Raw genomic sequence first — 26,138 nt, 5'->3', positions numbered from 1 at the left:
CTTATAATCATTGAAGATAGATAGAAACATGGATAAGCCACAATGAACAACAAGACAAGATCTTCATTTCAGACAATATGGAATTAGAATTTTCTCGGACTTTATGCCCTTTTATGACAATTCTTAAATATTGTTTTGGGTTTCGTCTTATAAGATAGAAATAATGGTAGATAAATAGAAACTTTTACCGCAAATATTATCAGCAATGCAAGATCCACAAACAAGCCAAATTTTGTTAAAATTGTTAGTAGATTGCTACTCTTCATATCATATGAGTGAATGCCTTTAAGGCTTGAATGATAGTTTTTGTAACTCTTTTGTGTTTAAAGCAACAATTAAAGAAGATAGAGAAAAACTAAACTGACAAAATCAGCAGCTATTCACGATCTCAACAAAACAGATTTTTTTTTGTCATGAATACTATTATTGTCTTCAATATTGGAGAGAGTTCAATGTTTACAATGCACATCGACATAGGTGAGCGGCAAACCTCTTTATAGCTTCTTGCATAAAATTTCATGATTTTCACAGAAATGTTGCAAAAATGAATATTCTGAGTGAATTGAGTCTCCAAAACATGTTTGAATAAATACATTGATAGGCAGAGCAAGTCATTCTCAGTGTTTTTGCGTAAGGACTTATTGAAACCTCCATGATTTTTTAGATATTGATAGCTCATTCAGCTTGAACATAAATGTATGATAGTTACACCAAAAATGTTGATGTATTTGCCTAAACAGTTGAAATTTTGAGGGAATAAGAGGTATAAATGAACCGAAAGGGACCTTATTATGAAGACAAAGAGGTATATTAGTTGTGTTTATTATCCTAGAGTCATCATTTTTTAATTATTTTATGCACATGAGATGAATATTTGATATATTGCATCATGTTTTGGATTTTTTTAAAGATATTCTACATAAATCGCTTTATAAGTCGTGTTTCATTATACTTATTTTTTCTAAACCTGTTGATCTGATCATGACAAAACTTGGCAGTAATGCTTGAGATAATCAACATTTCAGAGAAAAATAATCACATGCAGTTTTTTCAACGAAACTGTCTTTTTTATTTGTATACTTTCAAAATAAAGTGAGGCGATCCAGTTTCATACGAAAAATGGTCGAAAAAACGTTCCTTTCAATATGACAGCTGTAGGAAACTAACCCTGTATTTCATTGCAGAAAATATTCTGAGTCATAAACATATATCTTGGGTGTTTCAATGTTCAAATATTGTATGGTCCCAACGACGTCAGACAATATAGTGTTACCCTTATCAGTCTATCTATTATTGGTCATTCCATCATTCTGTCATTCCGTCATTCCATCATTCTGTCATTCCGTCATTCCGAAATGAACAATTGTACGGATCTTCTTTTTCTAAAATCTTCACATACTGAGCTGATTTTTAGTATGTTAGTCTATTTGTGAAAAAAAAAACCTAGTCAATTATACTTTTTTCTAAACACCTTCATATTACAAGCTTATTTTTAGTATGTGAGTCTACTAAGATGAGTTGCAGATCGAGTTTACTTTTGGTTCACTTCACAGTGATTTTTGCTGAAGCTTGTTATAAAACATCAAGTTTTATTTGGTAGATTACAAAATGTACTTCCGGTGATGTTTATACATTATATATTTGCAATAAATCATTAAGTGAAATGTTCACTGTAGTAATGGACAGGATACTTTACTCATTCCAAGTCAGTATTAGTTGAAACAGAGATAAATTCTGAACAATGTTTCGAACAATGTCAATTAAATGTTACAAAGACTAAATAGGGAAACAATGGTGGTATTACTCCATAAGGGAACAATACCATTAATTGTCTTATACTTTGGAAATTAAATTAGCTTATGAAATCGTCTTATTTTTATATATATTATCTATTGTAACTCACCTTAAATTTTAATCAACCATTTGTTTGCAAAATAAATAAATGAATTTGTAAATAAATTACTCAACAGTATAAACAAAAATACCCGAGTGCAAGCTCAATAATTATATAAAAAAAGAAGATGATGTGGTTTGATTGCTAATGAGACAATTCTCCGCAAGAGACCAACTGACACAGAAATCAACAACTACATGCAACTTTACGGCCTTCAACAATAAGCAAAGCCCATACCGCATGGTAAGCTGTACAAGGCCCCGAAATGACAATGTAAAGCATTTTAAATGAGAAAACTAATGGCCCAATTCATGTACAAAAAATGATTAAAAACAAATATGTAATACATTAACAAATAACAATCACTAATTGAAGGCTCCTGGCTTGGGACAGGCACACACATACAGAATGTGGCGGGGTTAAACATGTAATCGGGATCACAACCCTCCCCTAACATGGAACAGTTGTATAACAGTACAACATAATAACGAACTATAAAAATCAGTTGAAAAAGGCCTAACTCATCAGATGGATACAAAAACTACACAGAGTGGACGTGGCCGGGAACTTGTATATGCCAACAACAAAAAGACACTAAGTTCATATTTGAGAATACTCGAAGTTACTGACAGCTAGTTCAAAGCCACTAACAACTAATAAAAAATCATGCATCTAAGACTAAATTAATTGTATATTTAATAGATACGTTATATTATAGTTCGTTTCTGTGTGTGTTACATTTTAACGTTGTGTTTCTGTTGTGTCGTTTGTTTCCTCTTATATATGAGTGTGAATTCACATTACTATAAGACGTGTCACGGTACGTTTCTATCCCAAATTCGTGTATTTAGTTTTGATGTTATATTTGTTATTTTCATCGGATTTTGTTTAATGCTTGGTTCGTTTCAGTGTGTGTTACATTTTGGTGTTGTGTCGTTGTTCTCTCATACATTGTATTTAATGCGTTTCCCTCAGATTTAGTTTGTAACCCGCATTGGTTTTTTGTATCGATTAATCATTTATGAGTTTCGAACAGCGGTATACTACTGTTGCCTTTATTTAAATATTAATAAATGCAATTTATGCACAAGTTATGATTTAGAAACATTTTGACAAAAATGCTGTATAACACAAAACTCAAATCCGGGTAACATATTAATGTGAAAGAAAACAAAATGGTCAAAACTTGATAATATTTCAACATCTTCATTGTCTAGTTAAAATATATGATAAAGGAATAAATATTATCTTGAGTATTTCTCCCTTTACAGATCGAAATACAAATCCGGATTTAGATACTGATACAGTGCCAGAAGACGAACCCGGGATTCAAGGTAAGATAAATTTTTGTTTTTGGAGTTATTAAATCTGTACACGTTGGTTTTTTTTTTTAGTGCAGATCGGATTTTTATCAAGTGCAATACATATGATCAAATCAATTTACTTTTATTTCCCAATATTATCAGTTTTGTGAAATGTAGCACAATTCATTTTTAAATAATATAGAGATTTGCATAATCACGTGGATATATTAAAGATTGTCTGTCACTCTTTTTTGTTACTTTTTCTTTCTGTTGTCTAATTCTTTTTCTCGTTGACGTTTATTACATCTCATTTTATTCATAGACACAAAAAATCATCGTATATTATTAAAAAAGCATTAGGGACATCATCTTCTTATATCTTGCATTTATCTTTTTAATTTTCATAAGCTGGTATGGGAAAGATGGGGAAATGCAGTTTCCGTGAAGTTTATTTTCATATATGCATTGTAAAATAAAAAAAAAGGAACGATCTAAGCAAATAAGCATGACCTGTTGTTACTGCACGACCAATCGTTACATATGCTAAATCGGAATCATCTTCACGATAATTACATTTGTACAGTATTTTTCATTTATATTGCTTGATAGAAGAGAGGGACAGTCAAACTTGTAGATTGGAAACAAACTGCCATGGCAATGTCATGGCTAAAAAAAAAAAAAAAAAAAAAAAAAAAAAAAAAACAGACAGACAGACAAATAAAAGTACACAAGACACAACATAGAAACTTAAGACTAAGCAACGCGAAGCCTATCCTAAACTAGGGGTGATATCAGTTTCTCCAGAGGTGTAAGGAGATCCTGCTCCACATGTGGCACCCGTCTTGTTGCTCATATTATTACAAACCCGGTAAATAGTCTAATTCGGTAGTATATATTCGTGAAAGGGGAACGGGATCGTAGTTACAATATAAGGAACATGTCCGATATCAAATTCCGTAACGGTCAGCCAACACGTGATGACGTCCGTAAAATTTACGAAGGGATGATTTCAACTTCATAATTTGGAACTCTTGGTGTAAAAGCTTCCTATGAGCAGCAGCCCTCTATCAAAGACATCATGATAGGAAAACAATCCCCTGAAATATCGTATCAATTGGGAGATATATACTCCGTATGCAGGTGCTGCTGGATAAGTCAAAATGAGGCAGATGTAGCTATAGCCTTGCCTGTTGTTTCTCTAATTTCTTGATGTTGAGGGTAGATCCATTTGAAAACATCATCATTAAATTTATATGAGCAATTGATCTTCTAGTTTTTACAAGTGTAAAACACCTACTCATATATAAATGCAAATATAAATACTGACAACCTCAGGAATTCCAACAAATATGTTGCCAATGAGAAACTCCAGCTTACTGATCTCTTATTCTACGGTATAGCATGTTTTATATTCGGGTTCATGTTTAATAAAACATGAAGATTCATATCTCAAAACTGTAGCGTATGATATAATTATTATGGTGGAAAGCATTGCGGATTTTTTTTCTTTCAGATGGGGTTTTGATCTCTAATATTGCATGACGGTGTAAAGGGTTGAAATTGAAGGAGAATTAAACGATTTCTTAAGAATCTCAATATGGATATGCCATTACGCGAGTAAATAGTGTCAGTATTTCTGTAAAAACTCTTTATTATCGTACATGAACCTCTGGTATTGACAAACACAAGAAGAATGGTCTTTTTTTTTTTTTTTTTTTAAGCAAACGAACTCAATTGTGCAAAAAACATAACCTGAATGCAGCGACAATAAATGCATAGCAAATGGATACACTACATATCTATTATACACTCCAGTCAAATTTTTAAGCAAAAGTTTTAATTTAGAAATATTTTGACACTAACGTTGTCAATTACAAAACACAAATCAAGATTAAAATAGTATGATCAGAACTTATTACTGTTTAATATTTGCATAATTTCGTTTTAAAATTTTTAAATATATGGTTCATAAATATTTTTTATGTTACAGATCGAATGACAAATTCAGATTTAGATTATGATGCAGAGCCTTATTTGGCAGAAGAAGAACCTCGGAATCAAGGTAAAATAAGTTACAATGATGACATCAATATAACCTATTTCTAAAAAAAGAATTAACTAATACAAGGCTGAATGGAAACATGTGTAAACAATGTAATTATGTTATATTTTGTTTGTATTGCAATTAATTGATATTTGTTATTTTAATGTCAAAATCTGCCAGGAAATACTTTAAAAAGAAGATGCATTTTGGTGTCTTCCCGATTGTCACACTTTTTGATCAATTCTTTTATAATCCTGGTACCTTTGATAACTACTTTTAATAGTGGCTCATCTATTTAAAAATGGATTTTAAGGGGTACTAGATATATAAAGAAATCATGGTTTGTCCGGTTTTCTCCTCCTATAGTAACATCATCATACCAGTCTATACTAACTATATAGAATACAAAGTCCCTGATCTGACATACATTGAGATTCTGATAAATATTATAATTCCCTATGGTAATTTTCCATGATTTGTGTCTTACATACAAAGTAATTCTTTCAAGTTATATGCCACTGTTTCTAAATCTAAAATATGTGGAACTATACTAATGCATATATGGCAGAGTAGATAAGGGGGGAATTGTCCATATCTAGTTTTTCTTATGTGATATATTTTGTGAAAAAAGTCTTGGTTCTTGTTACTTTTTAGAGATGACCAATAGGTTATTGAATATTTCATATTTAACTGAAAAAATAAAGAAAAATATCATAAACTCAAAACAAAGTTAATTTCTGAATCAGCACTGATTACAAGCACAATATTAAATAAGCGTACTTACATTATATATAACTAGAACATTATTTTTTAAAACAAAAATAACAACTCAAGAGAAAGAAATCCCGAATAAGTTGTTGTTTAAATTGTTATAAAAACACAGCGGTTTAATTCGTTTAATTTTTTTTTTATCAAAACTCACAGTTTGCCTTAGTTCAATTCCCATCTCGCCTTAGTATTTGTTTTACCTTTTTTTCCTGGAATTCACAGCTAAGGTGAAATGAGAACACACCTAGTATATAATTATATCTGAACAAAATTTTCAATTGAAACGCAGTAAGCGTCAATCTTAAACTTTGTCTTAATCAATTGCTGATAAAATTAATGAAAATAGCACGTTTGTGTACGACGCGCTTTTGTGGGGTTTCTCTAATCAGGAGCAATCAAATCCAAATATGTGAAAAGTCAATGAAGTATCAGAACTTAAACACGTGAAGATTTTTTACTAAAAGGGGCTAAAAATGATATCCGATCCTATATAATGTATACACTGCCTGAAGGAGTTTGAACCTCGGTATCTTAATAATTTATAACTTTATAAATGGACAAATTAAGAAAGATGTGTTACAACTAGTTTTCATCTTGTTAATATAAAACATATTGTAAAAAAAAACCGTTTCATTATAAGTTTAGTCTATCATTAACTGTAGTATTTCGATTTCATGTACCAAATCAGGAAAATGGTAGTTGTTATCTTATAATTCGTTTCTGTGTGTGTTGCATTGTCAATTGTTTTTATTCACTTCAGTTTTTCAATTGTTTCGTTGTTTTTATAGTTGATGTGTTTTCGCAGTATTAGTATGTAATCCGATTTTTTTTTCTCAATCGATTTATGACTTTCGAACAGCAGTATACTACTGTTGCCTTAATTCATATGGCTTCTAAAATGATTGAATGTAGAAGGTATCAATTTGACTGGGTTTATTTAACCTTTACTTCATTTGTATGATTTATTGATCAACGTTAAGATCAGATATCCTCAAAAACTATAAATACGAAAATTTCCCAGGGGTATTTTCTCTTAGATTGCGATCGTGTTTAATGCAGTGAATTTTGTTTATATACAGGCAATTGTATAAATAACAAATACGAATTTATCATATATGTGCGAAGTTAAGCCCTTGTCGAATGGAATAGTCATCTAAATAGTAAAACAAATCCACGTTAACAGTACTTTCTTATATAAAAAGAAAATGATGTATGATGTATGATTGCCAATGAGACAATTCTCCACAAGAGGCAAAATAACACAGAAATACAGGTCCCCGTATGGCCTTTAACAACGACCAAAGCCCATACCACATAGTCAGCTATGAAAGGGTTCGAAATGACAAATGTAAAACAAATCAAACTAGAAAACTAACGGCATAATTTGTGTAACAAAATGAACGAAAAACAAATATGTAACTTGTATTCTGTGCAGTAATCCGTAACACAGAGTTGATCTGAGCTCAACCCTTTTGTTCAAATGTATGTCATTTTGAAAGTGAATAGTCTTTACTAAATATACAGTAAAGAAACGTTAATTGCAATTCTTATGAAGTGGCAGAATGTCTTTTATTGCTGGGGAAGTTTATTCAGTTATATTGTTATGTTTATTTTGTAAAGTGTATATATTTTTTAATTTGAACTAGGCTTATATTCTATACCTCAAGGAAATTAAATTATGTATCGAAATTTCAGGTGCAGAAGCTGTCGAAAGAAGAGATGAAAGATCAGTCGATCGTAAAGAGCAAACGTATATTAAAACAGGTGTTACAGGATCTGAACAGATATTCAGACAAGGTGATTATAATATTACTTAATCATGCAAACTAATATAAAAAAAAACAATAAAAAAACAATATACACCTCAAATAAATGATTTTTTAATACAAAAATATTTGCGTCAATTGACTGGATTTGTTGTGAGGTTGTTCAACCATGTCAACAGCACCAGGAAAATTATAGTAGAATAAATAAACAGAAAGAGTAATAAATAACTGTAATGTCCATAAATAGTTTTTATATTGTATATATAACTATGTATACTTCTGAATAGGATTGTGTTTTTATCAGCACTATATTCGTCTGTTCCAAATAAAAATATGTTTTATGGAAAAAGCAAAAAAGTGTTGGATATTTAAAAAAAAGCTGATCTCTAAAATGAATATAGAGTAGACATTCAAAGACAAAAAATGATCGAATCGTCTTACGAACACCCATAAGCACAACTTGTGTCGTTTGCTATGATAGCATCTCTGTAAAAATCTGAATTTAAGAAACTACATCTGTGTCGTACGTAACAGTGTATGCAATATGCTTCTCTCCTATTTCCAGTAAGGTAATATTTAGCTACTAAACTAAAGAAAATGTCATTTTTCTTGATAGTATTTTTAAATTTGAAAAAAAATTTAAATCACAAAAATACTGAACTCTGAGGAAATTTCAAAACGGAGAGTCCTTATTCAAATGGCAAATTCAAAAGCCCAAACACATCAAACGAAAGGACAACAACTGTCATATTCCTGACTTGGTGCAGGCATTTTCTTATGTATGAAATGATTGAACCGATTTTATATAAGTAACAGTAGTTAATGCATTCTATTTCAGATCGATATGCATACGATATATTAGTTCTGCATTCAGAACATGATGAAGAACATGTAAATGAAATGATAGACATGATTAAAGAAAAAGTAGCTCTGCCTGACATAACGATTGCGTCTGTTGGAGAAAATATACCCCCAGGAGCAAATATATTTGACGCATTTCATAACCTGATGGACGCTAGTTGCTCGTTATTGCTTTTTATCACTCCAAATTTTCATACTGACTGCTGGAACAAATATAGATTGCAAACTCAATTAGCACATAAAATGGGAGAGGAACCATGCATAATCCCTGTTCTGTTTGGTCAGAAAACAATAGGACCAGAACTTAGAGAAGTCGGACATTTGAAACCAACTATATTTTTTAAAGAAAAAGATGACGATCAATATAAATCGTTTATTCGCAAAATTACTTACGCAATACAACAAAGAAGAGACAAAGGAAATAAGTAAGGGTGAATAAAGTAAACAAATCAAGATCATCTGACTACAGACAATGATGTTCTAAAACATAGGTTATGCCGAAGTTACTACTACTTTCAGAGTTCTAATCAACTATATTTGTTGCTGGATAGTCGAGTATTTTTGTTGGCAGACAAATGCGCATTACTACCACCAGTGGTATCCATTACTTTCGGAAGGGTGCGAAACAACTAGTTCTTGGATCCTGACACGATGTTCTTAATACCGCAATTGGACTTCAGGACCGAATACATTTTCTATTACAAATTTAAAAAATTATATTCTTGACAATTTTCAAAATGATTTTCCATCATTTTCATGCTCCTGGCATAAAGTTTTACCCTTGTCCGTCTGTCCGTCCGTAAATACGTCCCAACATTGGTTTCTGTTCATAAACTTAAGTTTACCTCAACCAAATGTTATGAAACTTATTAACAATGCTTGTTACCACAAAACACAGATCATGTACAACTTTGGGTAGTTTCACTTCTACCATTCTTGAGTTATAACTCTATAACGTTATAAGCAAGCCGGAGAGAGAGAGACGGATTGATAACAGTTTTTCCAAACTTGTTTCCGAATCCCATATTTGAACTTTATGTAACATTGCAATATTTATCTTGACATTTTTCATTAATAAATACTGTTTAAACTAAGCAAACCGGAGCATCACCTGTTTCCCATGGACACATCTCCATGTTATTATATGATAAATATTGTCAATTCATCATATTACTAATTCTGTGTCATTTGGTTTCTTGTGAAGAGTTGTCTCATTGGCAATCATACCACATCTTCTTTTTAATATACTTAATATGATTTGAAACTATTCAATCTACTCTTCCAATATTTCCATGAGTGATCTCCATGATTTATTCCTTGAATGCCAACATCCTTTGATCTACAGACAATTTACCTGAAAAATTATGTTGGCGTTCAAGGAATAGGTGCAAGTAGTTATCACAACAAAAGTGCATGCTTATCAAAACAATCATACTAATTAAACAGATAGATAAATACAGGTAGCTAAATCTAGTTCATGTTTGTTAAGTTGTTAAAAATCATATTTTGCTGATCCTGCTTAAACGGGCGTATGACATTTGCGCCGATTTTGAAAATATTCATTCTTTCATTTGCGCCGATTTCATATTTTCATCTGCGCCGATTTTATAATTGCTCCTAATTAGATTTACAGGTAAGTTAATACTTGTACATGTACTGTACTATATACCAGTGGTAAAATCTGGTTATAAATGTTGTTCAGTTATGTTAATTTTGATTCATATTGTTCTTGAACTTCTTATTAACATGATGGACATATTGCACACTGAAACGGGCCGAGGAGTCAAGTCTTTAATCATCGAGGGCCATGCATATCGGAATCTCAGTGTCCTGAAACATAACAATATATCTTACTAATGTACCATAAAATCGTGTAAAGCCAGAGTCACCATGGATTCTATTGTCAAAACACAGAACGAGCATAACCATGTGGCTGATGTCCGACAGACAGAGGCTAAAGAACTACGGGTACGGTCAAGGAAAAGTCTGGAGATACATCTTGTCGGTCTTCTTCTACCTCCCCGTGGTGAACAGGGTAGATCAGTTATATACATGTTATGATTGATAATTCATTAAATTTGAACAAGTGGCTAACGGAAGAGGTCTATATAATGAATGAAAAATAACATGACTTGGATGGAGAGTTCTCTCATTAGCACTCACTACCACATCTTCTTGTATCTGTTCACCTGTAATTTACCTGTAAAAAAATCGGCGCAAATGAAAATAAAAATCGGCGCAAATGAAAGAAAAAATCGGCGCAAATGAAAGAAAAAATCGGCGCAAATGCAAAACGCCGGCTTAAACAAATGTGGATTCTCTTAAAACGAAACTGTCAAAAGTGTTGCATCACAAAGTCAATATGTGCATATTGTCAGGACTGTAAGGAATTCCAGTTTGCAAAAATTTTACAATAGACTCTTTATAAACGTTGAGGTTTTTTTTTTTTCAATATTTCTATAATTGTGTGTGCTGTAATATCCTACCATATTACTGATTAAATTTCTTGAAACTGTGTATCTCGTGTTTGATTACTATTTTGTTTATTTCAGTTTGTTCAGGATATTTTTCTTGGTTATACAATTACACCCTTTTTAGCTCACCTGGCCCGAAGGGCCAAGTGAGCTTTTCCTGTCACTTGGCGTCCGTCGTCCGTCGTCGTCGTCCGTCGTCCGTCGTCCGTCGTCCGTCGTCCGTCGTCCGTCGTCGTCGTCCGTCGTCCGTCGTCGTCGTCCATCGTCCGTCGTCCGTCGTCGTTAACTTTTACAAAAATCTTCTCCTCTGAAACTACTGGGCCAAATTTAACCAAACTTGGCCACAATCAACATTTGGGTATCTAGTTTAAAAAATGTGTCCGGTAACCCGGCCAACCAACCAAGATGGCCGCCATGGCTAAAAATAGAACATAGGAGTAAAATGCAGTTTTTGGCTTATTACTCAAAAACCAAAGCATTTAGAGCAAATCTGACATGAATAATATTGTTCATCAGGTCAAGATCTATCTGCCCTGAAATTTTCAGATGAATCGGACATTTCGTTGTTGGGTTGCTGCCCCTGAAATGGTAATTTTAAGGAAATTTTGCTGTTTTTGGTTATTATCTTGAATATTATTATAGATAGAGATAAACTGCAAACAGCAATAATGTTCAGCAAAGAAAGATCTACAAATAAGTCAACATGACCAAAATGGTCAGTTGACCGCTTTAGGAGTTATTGCCCTTTATGGTCAATTTTTAACCATTTTTCGTAAATCTTAGTAATCTTTTAGAAAAATCTTCTCCTCTAAAACTGGTGGGCCAAATTTAACCAAACTTGGCCATAATCATCATTGGGGTATCTAGTTTAAAAAATGTGTCCGGTGACCCGGCCAACCAACCAAGATGGACGCCATGGCTAAAAATAGAACATAGGGGTAAAATGCAGTTTTTACCATATTTCATGAATTTTCTTGAAACTTTTGTAGAGTTTCTAGCTAAGAAGGTATCAGATTAACTTAATTATTTTTTAAATTTAATTAATTGTACAACTGAAATCTTCATTTAGTTTATATTAACTATAAATAAAATATTTAAATTGATATGGAACTAACCAAATCACTTATATCCTTTATATAGTTTGAAATAATTGTATTAAACTAAAATTTCATTAAAATTTTTAACATTTCTTATGTTATTAACTTATTCACTCCAAACATATTTTTTTGATAAAAAGTAATAAGACGTTTTAATATTCTTTATTTCTTTAAAATTCATAATATTTGTACCCCTAAAATCTACTATTTTTCTTTACGAAAAAGTGATAAATTTTCAATAATACATATTACTTTAACATATACAATGAGAATAAAATAGTGTATACTTGTTTTCAGTCTTTCTTGTAGTGAAATATAAAATAGTGTTTGGTGAAGGCTTAATATACAGCACCAACTATTAAAGGCATATTATAGGAAAAGCTTACACATTAAATGTTTTTCCTATACTGATGTTTTTGTTTGTTTCAACTTAATTGGTTGCGAGATATTAACATTGGAAATATACTGGCACCTTAACTGATAGCGTCTACTTTTTCAATCATATGAATAATACTTTCATAACAGAACCAGAAAACCTAGTAAAGATTCATTACAAAAATGCATTAGAGATAGTATATATTCGTAGGTTGAAAAAAGTAAAATCACAAATATACCGAGCTCTGAGGAAAATTCAAAACGGGAAGTCCATTATCAAATGGCAAAATCAAAAGCTCAAACACACCAAACGAATGGATAACAACTGTCATATTCCTGACTTGGTATAGGCATTTTCTTATGTAGAAAATTGTGGATAAACCCTGGTGTTATAGCTAGCTTATTGAATAACCTCTCACTTGTATAACAGTCGCATACAATTCCATTGTATTGACAACGATTTGGGAACAAAACGAACAAACATAATCGGTAAAAATATCAGAATAGGGATACATTTGAAGCACAATTATATGTGCACTTATATAGTATATGTTTTATAACCTTTTCTTAATTGACTGATATTCAGTTGAACTTGAACAAAAGAAATGGAACTCCTTATTATAGAAGGTAAAACAGATCAAGTTAGTATTTTGAAATTGTTTCAGCTGTTTCTAAGGGCTTTAAATCTGTTAAAATGGTGCACAAGTTAGGACTTTGTGCATCTTATATATTTGTTTTACTTGCATTATAGTGTGGAGCTTCTAGATATTCTAGATATTTATACACTGTTGAATTCAAGACAAATTTTCAAAAAACTATCGATTGTGGTACCGAAAAATGGGTATAATTTCATCAAAAAAGAAAACTATTTTGTCTTAAAAAATAGTATAAAGAAAAATATTTGATACATCTTCTCGCTTCAAATTATATTATTTTTAAATATTAGCTACAGGTTGATATGATTAGGTTAAAAATCACAGTTCTTAAAAATGAAATATATATGAGTCAAGTGAAATATCCTTCACTGGCCGTCAAACGACCAACAATTAATCATTGAAATACCTTTTACAACGGAGTAGGTGTGTTTGAATAACAAACTTTTGATTGACGACGTACATAATTCACAAGTAGATTTTGAAAGTGCAGAACTTGTGAATTAGAAAATGAATTCAACACATCATAAATTGTATGTGTCTGTAGCACTTTTCTGGATTTACCTTAAATTCTTCAGGAACGCTTGATAAATGATTAAGGTTCATCATAACAAACGGACAAATATGGCTGTATTTACATGCCAACAATTACTCTGAGTACAGACTTACCTGTAAAGTTTGAAAAGTTTTAATGCCTAGCATCCACTAGATATAATAAAGTTAAATGCATTTTGTGTTTCAGAAAGATAAAATCTCTCTTGGGTTTTGATGGGCATTTTTTTTCCTTCATGCAAAAGGTGTGAAAATTGACTAAGTTGTGATACAACTAGGAGATGCTCCCTCAGGTAAAAAACCGGTTTGTATTGTTTTCATTGTCCTTAATTGACATGGACACCAGGTATCTTCACAACTATAGGTGAGTTAAAGAGTTTATCTGAGTCAGTGAGTGGACAGTATCAAAGTAATTCAGGTGTTTGTTTATTTTTGCACCTTCTGAAGAAAGGAAAAAAATTGCCCATCAAAAACCAAGAAAGATTTTATCTTTCTTAAACACAAAATGCTTATAACTTTTATATATCTAGTGGATGCTAGGCATTAAAACTTTTCATATAGCACAGGGAAGTCTGTACACAGAGTAGTTTTTGAGGTGAAAATACGGCCATATTTATCCATTTGTTATGATGAACCTTAACCGACCGTGCAAGGGCTGTATAGCCAGTCAAGGTCGTTAAAAACTATCATTTGTTTGTTGTAAATGATTCTCAAAAACTACTAAATTAGTTATATCCAAACTTCCAGCCTGACTGATAACTCAATAGAGCCATAGTATTAAGTGCTTTTTTGTGGTGTCTCACAACTAATATGATCATCATGATTAAAACAGAAAACAGAAGTGTGACACCAGAGAATCTGAAAATCTGACTACGTATTAATGCGCAGAATGTTTCGATTAACATATTGTCTATTTTATTCAAGGTAATCAGACGATTCTTTAATGAGATATTGTCCCCTATAATGATTTTTGACAAATTTCAGCGTTTTTGGTCTATAATCTTGGAAAACCATCAAAGATGCCCGTGTAAGATAAGATACAAATATGTCGTTTACAAAGATGATCAGCAATACGTGGTCTACAAAAATGACTAACTTTGACCTATTTTATAATAGCATGTTGCCTATTATCTTCAAAACTGTAGCAGACACCAGAAAATGCAAAAAGTAGCAAAATAGGCAATTAAACAAGATTTAAAAAACGGGTATACGATTTAAATAATAAATTTAGAGTTATTGTCTTTAAACAACAGTTTTTTACAATTTGTTTTTTAATTTTCACATTTTTCTACCTACAACCTAGCTATATGAATGAATGAATAGATAATTTATTAAAGCGCAACCTGAATTTACATAACATAATACATATGTTATGATCATTGATATTTTCAGCCAGCCTGATAGGCTTACGAAGCACTGTCATTTTAAAATACTATTGTACATGTATAGTTACATTTGATTTGATATGAAATATTAAGTTTTACAGTTTTTACGTCGTGTAGTCTTGGTAAAGTAAAAGTGTTTATATTATACCTTTATTTCCTGTGCCTGAGGAACAAATCTTCATATTTCCCTTAGCAAAGGGGAATGAATGTTTTATTCCACTGGCTTTCCTTTTCTTTTTTACTTCTGAACACAAGATATTAATTTACATAATTGTTTTCTTATTCGTTTTTTTTCTAAACACAACATATACACAATGATAATCAGTACCGATTAAAATTTAATTATTTATTCATTTCTGTTTGTTTTTGGATCTGAAATAATTTTTAAAAATTAAATTACTATACTTTTTTTTTTAACAAAAAAACGATAAAAACGTTTTAAAACATTAACCGCGGGTAACGTCACGCAAGGCAATCCCGGGCGACGTTCAGAGGGGAATATGATACTCAGAGTGGAATATGAAGTTTTGTTCAACGTCACGTGGGATAGTTTTAAACAATCAAATGTTTATTTCGCTATCAAAATCAACATGCAGTGGAATAAAACATCTTGTCTCATCCTTAAACAGTCTATGACAAAGTTTGCCACCGTTTTCGGGTTGCTCGGTAACAGTTCTTTTAGTGCTTCTTCTGGGGCGACAAAGTTTAAGTTCTCGCCTGAGTTCGTTTCTTCTAGCAGAGTAACGGTCAAACAAAAGTAAAAAGTAGATTTCACCTTCAGTCATATTCGATTTGCATACTTTACAAATTCTCCGGTCGGCTGGAATATTTCGATATCGACCTCGTTCTATTTCTAAAGGTAGTGTACCGCATCGAATTCTAGCTATAATCGATCGCTGTTTTGTGGTCAAGAACTTTTTAACATACGGTTACTATATAATATATATATATATAAAGTGCCTAGAAAATCAACCTAACGATGTTAGAGTAGATTTGATTCGTAACTTCCTCCCCGGCGCCGGGGCTGGAACCTGTACTTTTTATTTCTAACTTCTACGACAACACCGCCTAGCATTGCGCAGAGACCTTATCCCCTCCTCTAACTCTAGCTTATTAAAATAAGCTTTCGTTTCGGGAGGTGTTACCTTGTCGTAGGAATTAAATAAGGATCTCTGATACAATAAACGAAGTATTCTTTTTAGTGTACAGAAATGATCATCTACTCATCACTTCAGTATAATTACAGGATGCTAATCTATTTTTAGAAGCATACAATCACTGTAAATTTATATATGTATATCTCTGCCTATGTGTAGTGACAACTGCAAATTATACCTCGTCCATCGGATTTCTTATGATTAAGAAATACCAGGCTTTATAATATGTATAAAGTGCCTAGAAAATCAACCTAACGATGTTAGAGTAGATTTAATTCGTAACTTCCTCCCCGGCGCCGGGGCTGGAACCTGTACTTTTTATGTCTAACTTCTACGACAACACCGCCTAGCATTGCGCAGAGACCTTATCCCCTCCTCTAACTCTTAGCTTATTAAAATAAGCTTTCGTTTCGGGAGGTGTTACCTTGTCGTAGGAATTAAACAAGGATCTCTCAAACAAAACACGAAGTATTCTTTTTAGTGTACAGAAATGATCATCTACTCATCTCTTCAGTATAATTACAGGATGCTAATCTATTTTTAGAAGCATACAATCACTGTAAATTTATATATGTATATCTCTGCCTATGTGTAGTGACAACTGCAAATTATACCTTGTCATCGGATTTGTCCATCTAGGCACTTTATACATATTCTAACGCCTGGTATTTCTTAATCATAAGAAATCCGATGGACAAGGTATAATTTGCAGTTGTCACTACACATAGGCAGATATATATATATATATACTAGAACACACCCGTGATATCGCGGGTCCATGAATGAATTAAAGTATATAACTATGCGCAAGCTATATTTTAGTATTAGTATTGTCATCTGATGAAGTCATGCCGATTATAAGCTACACAGTTTTCTTTTCTTTCAAATCTTTCTGTTTGAACCCGTCGAACAGGAACTTATCAATTATAAGATACATAGTTTTCTTTTCTTTCAAATCTTTCTGTTTGAACCCGTCGAACTGGAACTTATCAATTATTGGTAATATTAATTATTTGGAAAACAAAAGGTCCTGGAGTGGAGTATTTTTTAATCAACAGCATTGTCCTATATTAGTTATAAATAAAGTTGAATTCTTTAATTCGCTGTTTTACGTCATGCCCGCTTACAAATTGAAAACTACCTATACGCCTTATTTTTAGTCACAGATTTTTAGTATTCGTTTTGTTATCTTAGAAAGTCTTGCTGATTAAAATACTACAATAGGTAACAATTTGACAATTTAGTAGTGTCAACCCTGTGATTATGACCCGTGTATATAGCATATTAATCCTGAATACACCGTTTGGTGGTGCGCCTGTCAGATGCGGAACGTACAGATAAGGTTATAGGTAACAGGTGAATATACTATTGGTATCGGTGTCGGACTCGATCCGGAACTTCTTAATTATTGGCAATATTAATTACGTGGAAAACAAAAGGGTCTAGAGTGGTGTAATTTTTAATCTACACCTTTGTACTATATTAGTTATATATAAAGTTGAATTCTTTGATTCGTCGTTTTTACGTGATGACGGCTGACAAATTGGACCTCGTAATTTTAGTATTATAGATATATTTTCTCAATTTTATTTTTTACAGAGTTTGTCTTTAGTGCCGTGTGGAGGCAGTAGAGTGCCTCCCCGTGCTTCAGGTTTATGCTCTTATAATATACTAGATTATGGAGTGTGTGTCCGAGCGAGAACTGCTCTAGTTCATTACTTTAGGAATATTTTTATGCGGGAATTTCTCGCTAAATTGAAGACCTGTTGGTGACCCTCTGCTGTTGTTTTTTATTTGGTCGGGTTGTTGTCTCTTTGACACATTCCCCATTTCCATTCTCAATTTTATATATATATATATATATATAGCCTATATGTATATAGTGCCTATAACTCATATATATGTTGTAAGTACGTCTGAGCCAGTGACAACTCTACAATTTTATGTTTAGACGATTGTATATGTATATGTTGTATATACAAGATGTAAGTTTGTACATATCATATTTTGTACTGGGTTTTTGTACAAGTTGTAAGTTTTTTGACACATACCTTCTTGCACCAGGTGATAAAAGTTTATCTTTTAAAATTTATGATTTTAATGTCTTTTTTTTTAAAATTCAATTGTATATACTTTAAAAGAGGGACGAAAGATACCAAAGGGACAGTCAAACTCATAAATCTAAATCAAACTGACAACGCCATGGCTAAAAATGAAAAAAGACAAACAGAAAAACAATAGTACACATGACACAACATAGAAAACTAAAGAATAAACAACACGAACCCCAACAAAAACTAGGGATGATCTCAGGTGCTCCGGAAGGGTAAGCAGATCCTGCTCCACATGTGGCACCCGTCGTGTTGCTTATGTGATTACAAATCCGGTAAATAGTCTAATTCGGTAGGTCACATTCATGAAAGGGAAGGGGATTGTAGTTACGACGTAAGGAACATATTCGATATCATTTGTGAAACGGTTATTCCATAACGGTCAACCAACTCGTGATGGCGTCCGTAAAATTTACGAAGGGATGATTTCAACTTCACCACTTGGAACTCTTGGTTTAATAGCTTCCTTGTGAGCAGTAACCCTCTATCAAGAAAATCATGATAGGAAATGCAAGCACGGGAATATCGTATCATATACCCCGTATGCAGGTGCTGCTGGAATGTTGCTACTTAGAAATGGAAAGTTCACAATTGGAAAGCTGAAATCATCCCTTTTGTCGTAAAGTTTTGTTTTCAACCGACCCTCATTGTCAATTTCTAGATGTAAGTCAAGATATGAAGCCGACTTAACTGTATCTGTAGTATCCTTTATCTCCAATTCGATGGGATAGATGCGTTCCACATAGTCACCAAATTTTGAATTGTTTAGTGAAAGAACGTCATCTATATAGCGGAAAGTAGAGTTAAAGGATATTGCTAACTTCTTATCTTTCTTCCTAAGAAGTTCCTGCATGAAGTCAGCCTCATAATAATAAAGAAACAAGTCGGCAAGTAGAGGGGCACAGTTTGTTCCCATTGGGATGCCGACAGTCTGTTGAAAAACATGTCCCCCGAACGTTACAAATATGTTGTCAATCAAGAAATCAAGTATCTTGATAATATCGGTTTCAGAGAATTGTTTGTTTGAATCAGAGTGATTCTTTACAAAGTATGATTTATCCCTCCCTAAGACAAGATACTTGTATTTACGTTGGCCATTCTTTTTTATGAAGCAAAGTAATACCAACTCTTTCAATTTGTCTTTTATTTTGGAATGTGGAATACTTGTGTATAGAGTAGAAAAGTCAAATGTTTTAATACTGTTACAAGATGAAAGAGAGTTAGATTGTATGTACTCTAAAAGATCTTTGGAATTTTTAAGTATCCACATCTGATTCACGCCACCTCTAGAATAGGCAGTTTCACAATAACTTTGAAGCCCGTCTTTGATTGCTGATAAAATAGATGTTAATAATTTAGAAAGAGGTTTCGTGGAGCACTTGGAAGACCCAGCAATAAACCGTTGTTTGTAAGGACACTTATGTAGTTTAGGTATCCAATACAGTGATGGAAGATCCAGTTCTTCATCTTTGGTTGAAATACCAAAGGAACAAAGAACAGACCTATGATTATCCAGGATTTCCTCTTTGGTAAGTGTCGCGAGGGTATATGTTGAGTTTCCAAGTGAATTGTCTATACCTAATTCGTTTATCAAGCAATTAATGTAGTGACTTTTACAGACAAAAACGATGTTATTTGGGGCTTTGTCTGCGGGGACAACAACATATTTATCATGGAGGTCGGATAAGTGTTTAGCAACATTTGGGTCTTTAAAGATTGACGTAGCATGGGCATTGATGGACCCATTCAGTTTCTTAATTCTGATTTGTATTAACGACCTCACTGCCTTAATCCATTCGGATAGAGTGTCTACGTCTTCCTTTTCACGTTTAGCCCATTGCCTGGCATAATCCTCGACTGAATCCATCAATATTTTAAAGTTGTATTTCCAATTGATGGATTAAGGCTCACGATATTTCGGACCTTTCGATAACATATTTCGTAGAGAAGTGTTATTAACAATGTTAAGGTCACCGGTAATAACGTGGCCAGCAGGATTATATTTGAATTGGGAACTAGCACAAGTGCAATCAGGAGGTTTAGACTTGAAGTCGTCAATATCGAGATTCTGCAAAACGCGTTTGTAATTGAAAATTTTAGTTGCAATAGGTTTGGTATAGGTATAAGAAATTATTGGTACAGACTGGTCTTTGAAATAAGGAGGTATTTTCGATTGAACTAATTTATGATGAAGGATATTGCCTAGGTTGACGCCATCGAGACCTTTGTTGGCAAAGGAAAGATTTAGAAAAGATCTGTTCTCTTTTTCATCTTTTCCAATGCGAACTGGCTTGAAAAGTCTGTGACTTGCAATATCCGAAATTATAGCTTGAAGTTTGTATTGGTTTGAAAGAGGGTTTGTAACAATGGATTCCAAACATAAATTGAACAGAGAATGAAGTTTTGAAAGGGGTAATGAATAAAGTTTCGTGCGAATGTGATGAATACCTAACGGCTTTTGTATGAATGGCAGCAAGTCATTAATAGAGACATCATGCAGAGAAGGTGATGTATAATGACGATGACCATGACTGCGTCTACGTCGAGGAGTCGAGTTGAAAATATTCTTCACATTCACCGAGTTACATGAAGGACCAGATAGAATACCTATACCATCAATTTTGTCATTGCAGCCATACGGTGTTGCAGTTTCTAATTGTCTAATCCATTAGTCTTCTTTTTGTCTACGGAGAGTCGTTGAAAGATTAGGATTGTTAGAGCTATGGTATATCTTTTCGATAATGCGAACTGTCATAGAAACGATGGAATGATCGGGCTGATTGAAATGCTGGTATAGAATGTCGTTAGCATTGAGGTTAATGTCTGATCTATGACCGCACATACGTTTGTTTAGCCTTCCTTTCGTTTCACCGACGTATACCAATCCGCAAAGGTTGCACTATAATCCGTAGGCTACATTTATCGATTTACAATTCAGATCATCGTAACTTCTGGTAAAATATGACTTCTTGGTCAAATTGCTAGTGAATTCAGCATCTGTAATTAAAATAGCACAAGTTTTGCAGCCTTTGGTCTCACATTTTGAAATGCGACAGTGTTGTACTGTGTCATCAAAAACCAAAATGTCTTTAAGAAGAACTGAACATGGCTGTATATGTGTAATATTGCTATTGTCACTAGGACGATGATCTGAATGAGTCGTGTTTGAGATATTTGTCATGTCTGGTGATGAGGGGACACCTGCCATATCAGACGACACCGTGTCCATGGTGACGTCTGTTTCGGACCTTTTTATACTGGGCGACGTCCGAGCAACATTAAGTGCGTTCCTAAAACTGGGAATGAGGATACCTGAATGGTTTAAATTCTAATTATATGTACTCCTTTCACCAAAATCATATCCATAAATAGTCTTTTTGTGTTCTAATAATGTCTTTTGTATCAATGCTCAGTATTCTACTGTATCGTGTAGTTGTAGAAATATGTCAGAAATATGTGATACAAAAGACTGTGTGTTTACATCATCCATTTGTGTTCAGCGGTTCATAAAACATTGATAACTTGTACAAAAAAACTATACAAATTAATGTGCAACATTACAACTTGTACACAACATATATATAGATAGCAGAATAGGGAATGGAAATGGGAAATGTGTCAAAGAGTAAACAACCCGACCAAAGAGTGAAAAAACCCAGCCGAATGCCACCAATGGGTCGATCTTCAACAAAGCGAGAAAATCCTGCACCCGGAGTCGAACTTCAGCTGGCCCCTCAACAAAAATGTGTACTAGTTCAGTGAAAATGGACGTCATACTAAAATCCTCAACATTTATATATATATCTATGAACAAAATTTTAAAAGAAACATACATTACTAACAGAGGCCAGAGTCTCCTGACTTGGGGCAGGTGCAATGATCTATAATTACTGTAAGACAGCAGAATTGATTAGCAATGTACAAGATCACCACCGAACACAATTGTATCATCGATACCATTTTGGCATATTTTTTATATCCCACCAAAAAATAATGGATATAAAGTACACTATCACAAAACAGCAAGAAAAACAAACTAATTGAGATATTTAAAAAAAATGTATTGGTCTTTTTTATTGTAATAACCCTGGAGGTCTGTTTACCAGAGTTCATGCAGCCTCACCGGCGCTATTAATTCAAAGGGATCGATGACTCTTTTAACTTGATATTTGTTTTTTCTTATCTCCTTTTCCAATAAAAAAATAATGTGATCTGGATTCCATAGAAATTAAATTTTAGCTAGTCGGTTAAACTGGAACGCAATCAACACGTTTTTAAAGACTGAATCGAAGATCCATAATTAATCAAAAACGAAACACGGATTGAATCTCTGTCTGGTCCGGTTTAGTTTTTTCCATTAGAACACACAATACATTTCCGCTTTTTTATTTGTAAGTTTGATAAGTTTTTAATATTTTAATAATTGTTTTAAAGTGTAAAACATCTAAACTGATTGCTTATTTTTACTCTGATAAAAAAGTACTATTTAAAATTTGCATATATAACCTTAATTTAAAGATGTTTTCATACAGTTCATTTTGAAACACAGACACACGAAGGGTTTTATTTAAGAGTTGAGCATCATATGCACAATTTAAATTAACACAGTAAACATTAGTCCGAGATTACTCTGACATCCACTAGCTGTTTTGTCAGACAAGCTGGGTCCGTGGGACGTCAGAGCTCTTCCCATATCAAAAAGTGGATATTTGCCCACCCAAAATAGATGCGCTGCTTCATCGCTTCTGGTGCAGATAACGGCCTTGGAATTATATAAATCGGGTATCAATTTGTTCATTTTTCATTTATCTCTTCATTTCTGTAAGTTTCACCTACCTGTCACCCTTTATTTTCTCATATTTAGGCAGTTTTTAATTATCTCTTCATCTATCTATCTTCCCGTCAAGGAGTGGACTCATATTTGAGTGTATATACTCCAGCGTGAGCGAACAGCTAAAAACCTTCAAGTATGTACAGTTAAAAGAGATCTGTATGTACAGTTAAAAACGGTGCTGTAATTTAGATGTGGAGTAGTGTCGACACGCTGACATCTTGGATGGCATGTCGAAAGTTTTACACAGACGGGGAAGCTCGGATATCTGGTGGTATGTTGTTCCAGGATATGATGACAGCTTGGATGAATGAATATTTAAAGCAGTCCAGTCTGGTTCTTATCTGTCTGATGTTATTTGACACGGAACCACGGGTTCTGGTATCATGATGGCTGAGCAGGTGGTGAACAGGAACTTCTACAATATGGTTTATTATCTTGTAGAACATGATGACTCTGCTCCTGGCTCTCCTAAATTCATTTCTGTAAGTTTCACCTACCTGCAATTTTCACAGTGACCCATCGATTCTGGCATTTTAACTTTCATTTTGAAAGATTGTCATGTGATCACGAGAAAAAATAGTAAAGCACATGGGACTTAAGAAGATGATGTATGCATATGACCCTAGGTCAATATGAATACATAATCTAATACCTCGTTCATTGAGGATGCAAGTAACTTAATGTCTGAGACCTCCCGGACGTTATCGTGGTTGGCACTTAATGCTTAATACCGATCTCCTGTAAAGGAGGTGAAAAATTGTGGTTGGCTCCTTAATGTTAAATATCTATCTCCTATAAAGGAGGTGAAAAAAGTATAAATATTTGCATATTTGAGTCTCCAGGTTGCAAAATCTCTTGTTACCTGACGTCACTTTGAAAATAAAAGTTAAAACGTCTGAATCGATGGGTCACTGTTGGACGTCAGAGTAATCTCGGACGAAGTAAACATGAGCTCTGTAGAACTAGTATATATTTGTTTAGGGGCCAGCTGAAGGACGCCTCCGGGTGCGGGAATGTCTCGCTACATTGAAGACCTGTTAGTGACCTTCTGCTGTTGTTTTTTCTATGGTCAGGTTGTTGTCTCTTTGACACATTCCCCATTTCCATTCTCAATTTTATGAGCTCTGTAGAGATCTTTACCGACTTGAAATTTGATCTTTAGCACCTGGAAAAGATTGTAGACATGACAGGACCAAAGTACTCTTAGAAGCTTAAATTAAAAGTGTTTTATTGGTTAGAAAATTTGACTTACCTGTATTTTGATATATTTATATATTAAGTCTGTAGAAGATGGAAAAATAAACTATAGTAGAGTCCCCGGTGTCCGCGCAGCCAGTTATATTGTGCATCAGCTGATTTTGTTATACCAGCGCAGTAACACAAATAAAATTGTTCTTGTTATTAGTCCCCTACTGACAAAGTGGAAGGGGACTTTGGATTTGCACTCTGTCTGTCTGTCTGTCTGTTCGTCCATCAGTCAGGCAAATCAGCTTTCCACACTTTTTTTCTTTAATGATTTAATATTTGTTATATATGGTTTAATTTTATCATGACAAGTTAAAGAACAAGTTCGAATTTTGTTCTATTCTGATGATTAAGGAGTAAATGATTTATTCCAGACTTGTGGTCCATTAAAAAAATTCCATAATGTTAGAGTACTATGTTAAACCATATTTCCATACAACATGTCCAAAGAGAGATGACTCATTTTTTTAAAGAAATTCTTTAGTAAATTGTTTGAAAAATTTGTGCCAGTTTGTTTGTTATTTTGTATTAACTAGTTTTCTGAATGCTATTATAGTATATATATAAAAAAATTATTATTAAGCATGTGTTAAGTGAAATCCTTTAATTAGATAATAATCTATTTTTATTAAGGTATATATTTCATTACACATGTACACTACATTGTGTAGATAAAAGTTGTTGACACTTTATAGATAAGTTACAAATCTATCATTGTCTATATCATGTATATTAGTTTTTATATTAAAGAAAATATATTTGGAAATATTAATTATATTTAATGAATGGCTATTATCTATTTTGAATTTATTGAACCATAAAACTAATTTTTGACTCTTCACATTGAATAATCCGCGAAGCGGATTATGTAAAATGTGAAGAGTCAAAAATTAGTTTTATGGTTCAACAAAATCAAAATAAATTATTGCCATTCATTATAAATAAATTTCTATCAAAACTAAGGCTCAAAGAACTTTTTATATTATTTATATTAGCAATAACAACGTACACACATGTTGGCGTATGAATACACAACGTCAAAGTGGGCGTGTCGCCATCAAAATTGACAACATTGAAAATAAAACTAATAATTTTAACCAATCAGAAGACAGTAAAAACACAAAATTTATTAATTTTATATAATTTGAAAATAGATATACATTGTATTACATCATATCTAATTTTAGAGAACTATTAATCATATCCAATGTTATAAAGAGTGTTTTCCACACTTTTTTTCATCATGTTTGACGATATTGATTGATAATTGGTATATAGTTTTATCATGACAAGTTCCAGATCAAGTTCAAATTTTTGTTTTGGTCTGATAATTTTCTGCATGTTATGGTCCTTAGACTTGAAAAATTCACTCAAATAATCAGTTATTCACACTGTTTTGAGTCATGCTTAAATATAATGACTTGATATTTACATTTTGTTTACACCATGACAAGTTATAGAACAAGTTAGCATTTTGTTCCAGTATAATGTCATTTTTACCTGGTAGGGGACTATGTATTGCCATGCAATACTCTCAGAATGCTTGTTGTTTTAGCCTTCAGAAGTGATGCAAAAAGAAATAATATTGATAAGTTCAAGAGTTAATTAATAACTGCAA

General features: G+C 32.9%; 1 protein-coding gene across 1 annotated transcript; it reads left to right on the top strand.

Moving 5' to 3' along the window:
* The first annotated feature begins 3,081 nt into the window (after window positions 1-3,081).
* Window positions 3,082-11,148, top strand: LOC143043319 (toll/interleukin-1 receptor domain-containing adapter protein-like). The gene is made up of 4 exons (XM_076215691.1): window positions 3,082-3,228; window positions 5,189-5,260; window positions 7,706-7,807; window positions 8,615-11,148. The coding sequence occupies exons 2-4, from the start codon at window positions 5,194-5,196 to the stop codon at window positions 9,064-9,066; spliced, it is 621 nt and encodes a 206-aa protein (XP_076071806.1). The 5' UTR covers window positions 3,082-3,228; window positions 5,189-5,193; the 3' UTR covers window positions 9,067-11,148.
* Window positions 11,149-26,138: the final 14,990 nt, after the last annotated feature.

This window comes from Mytilus galloprovincialis, chromosome 8, assembly GCF_965363235.1.
Source record: "Mytilus galloprovincialis chromosome 8, xbMytGall1.hap1.1, whole genome shotgun sequence".
NCBI classification, from domain to species: domain Eukaryota; kingdom Metazoa; phylum Mollusca; class Bivalvia; order Mytilida; family Mytilidae; genus Mytilus; species Mytilus galloprovincialis.
The sequence above is the reverse complement of the archived record's forward strand: the minus strand, read 5'-3'. Positions and strand labels throughout refer to the sequence as shown.

What these genes read in the sequence shown, in the direction of transcription:
- LOC143043319 (XM_076215691.1), top strand. Translation starts at nt 5,194, where the DNA reads ATGACAAATTCAGATTTAGATTATGATGCAGAGCCTTATTTGGCAGAA. An exon ending in AGAAGAACCTCGGAATCAAG is followed by an intron (nt 5,261 to 7,705) that starts GTAAAATAAGTT and finishes TCGAAATTTCAG; the next exon opens with GTGCAGAAGCTGTCGAAAGA. An exon ending in TGAACAGATATTCAGACAAG is followed by an intron (nt 7,808 to 8,614) that starts GTGATTATAATA and finishes ATTCTATTTCAG; the next exon opens with ATCGATATGCATACGATATA.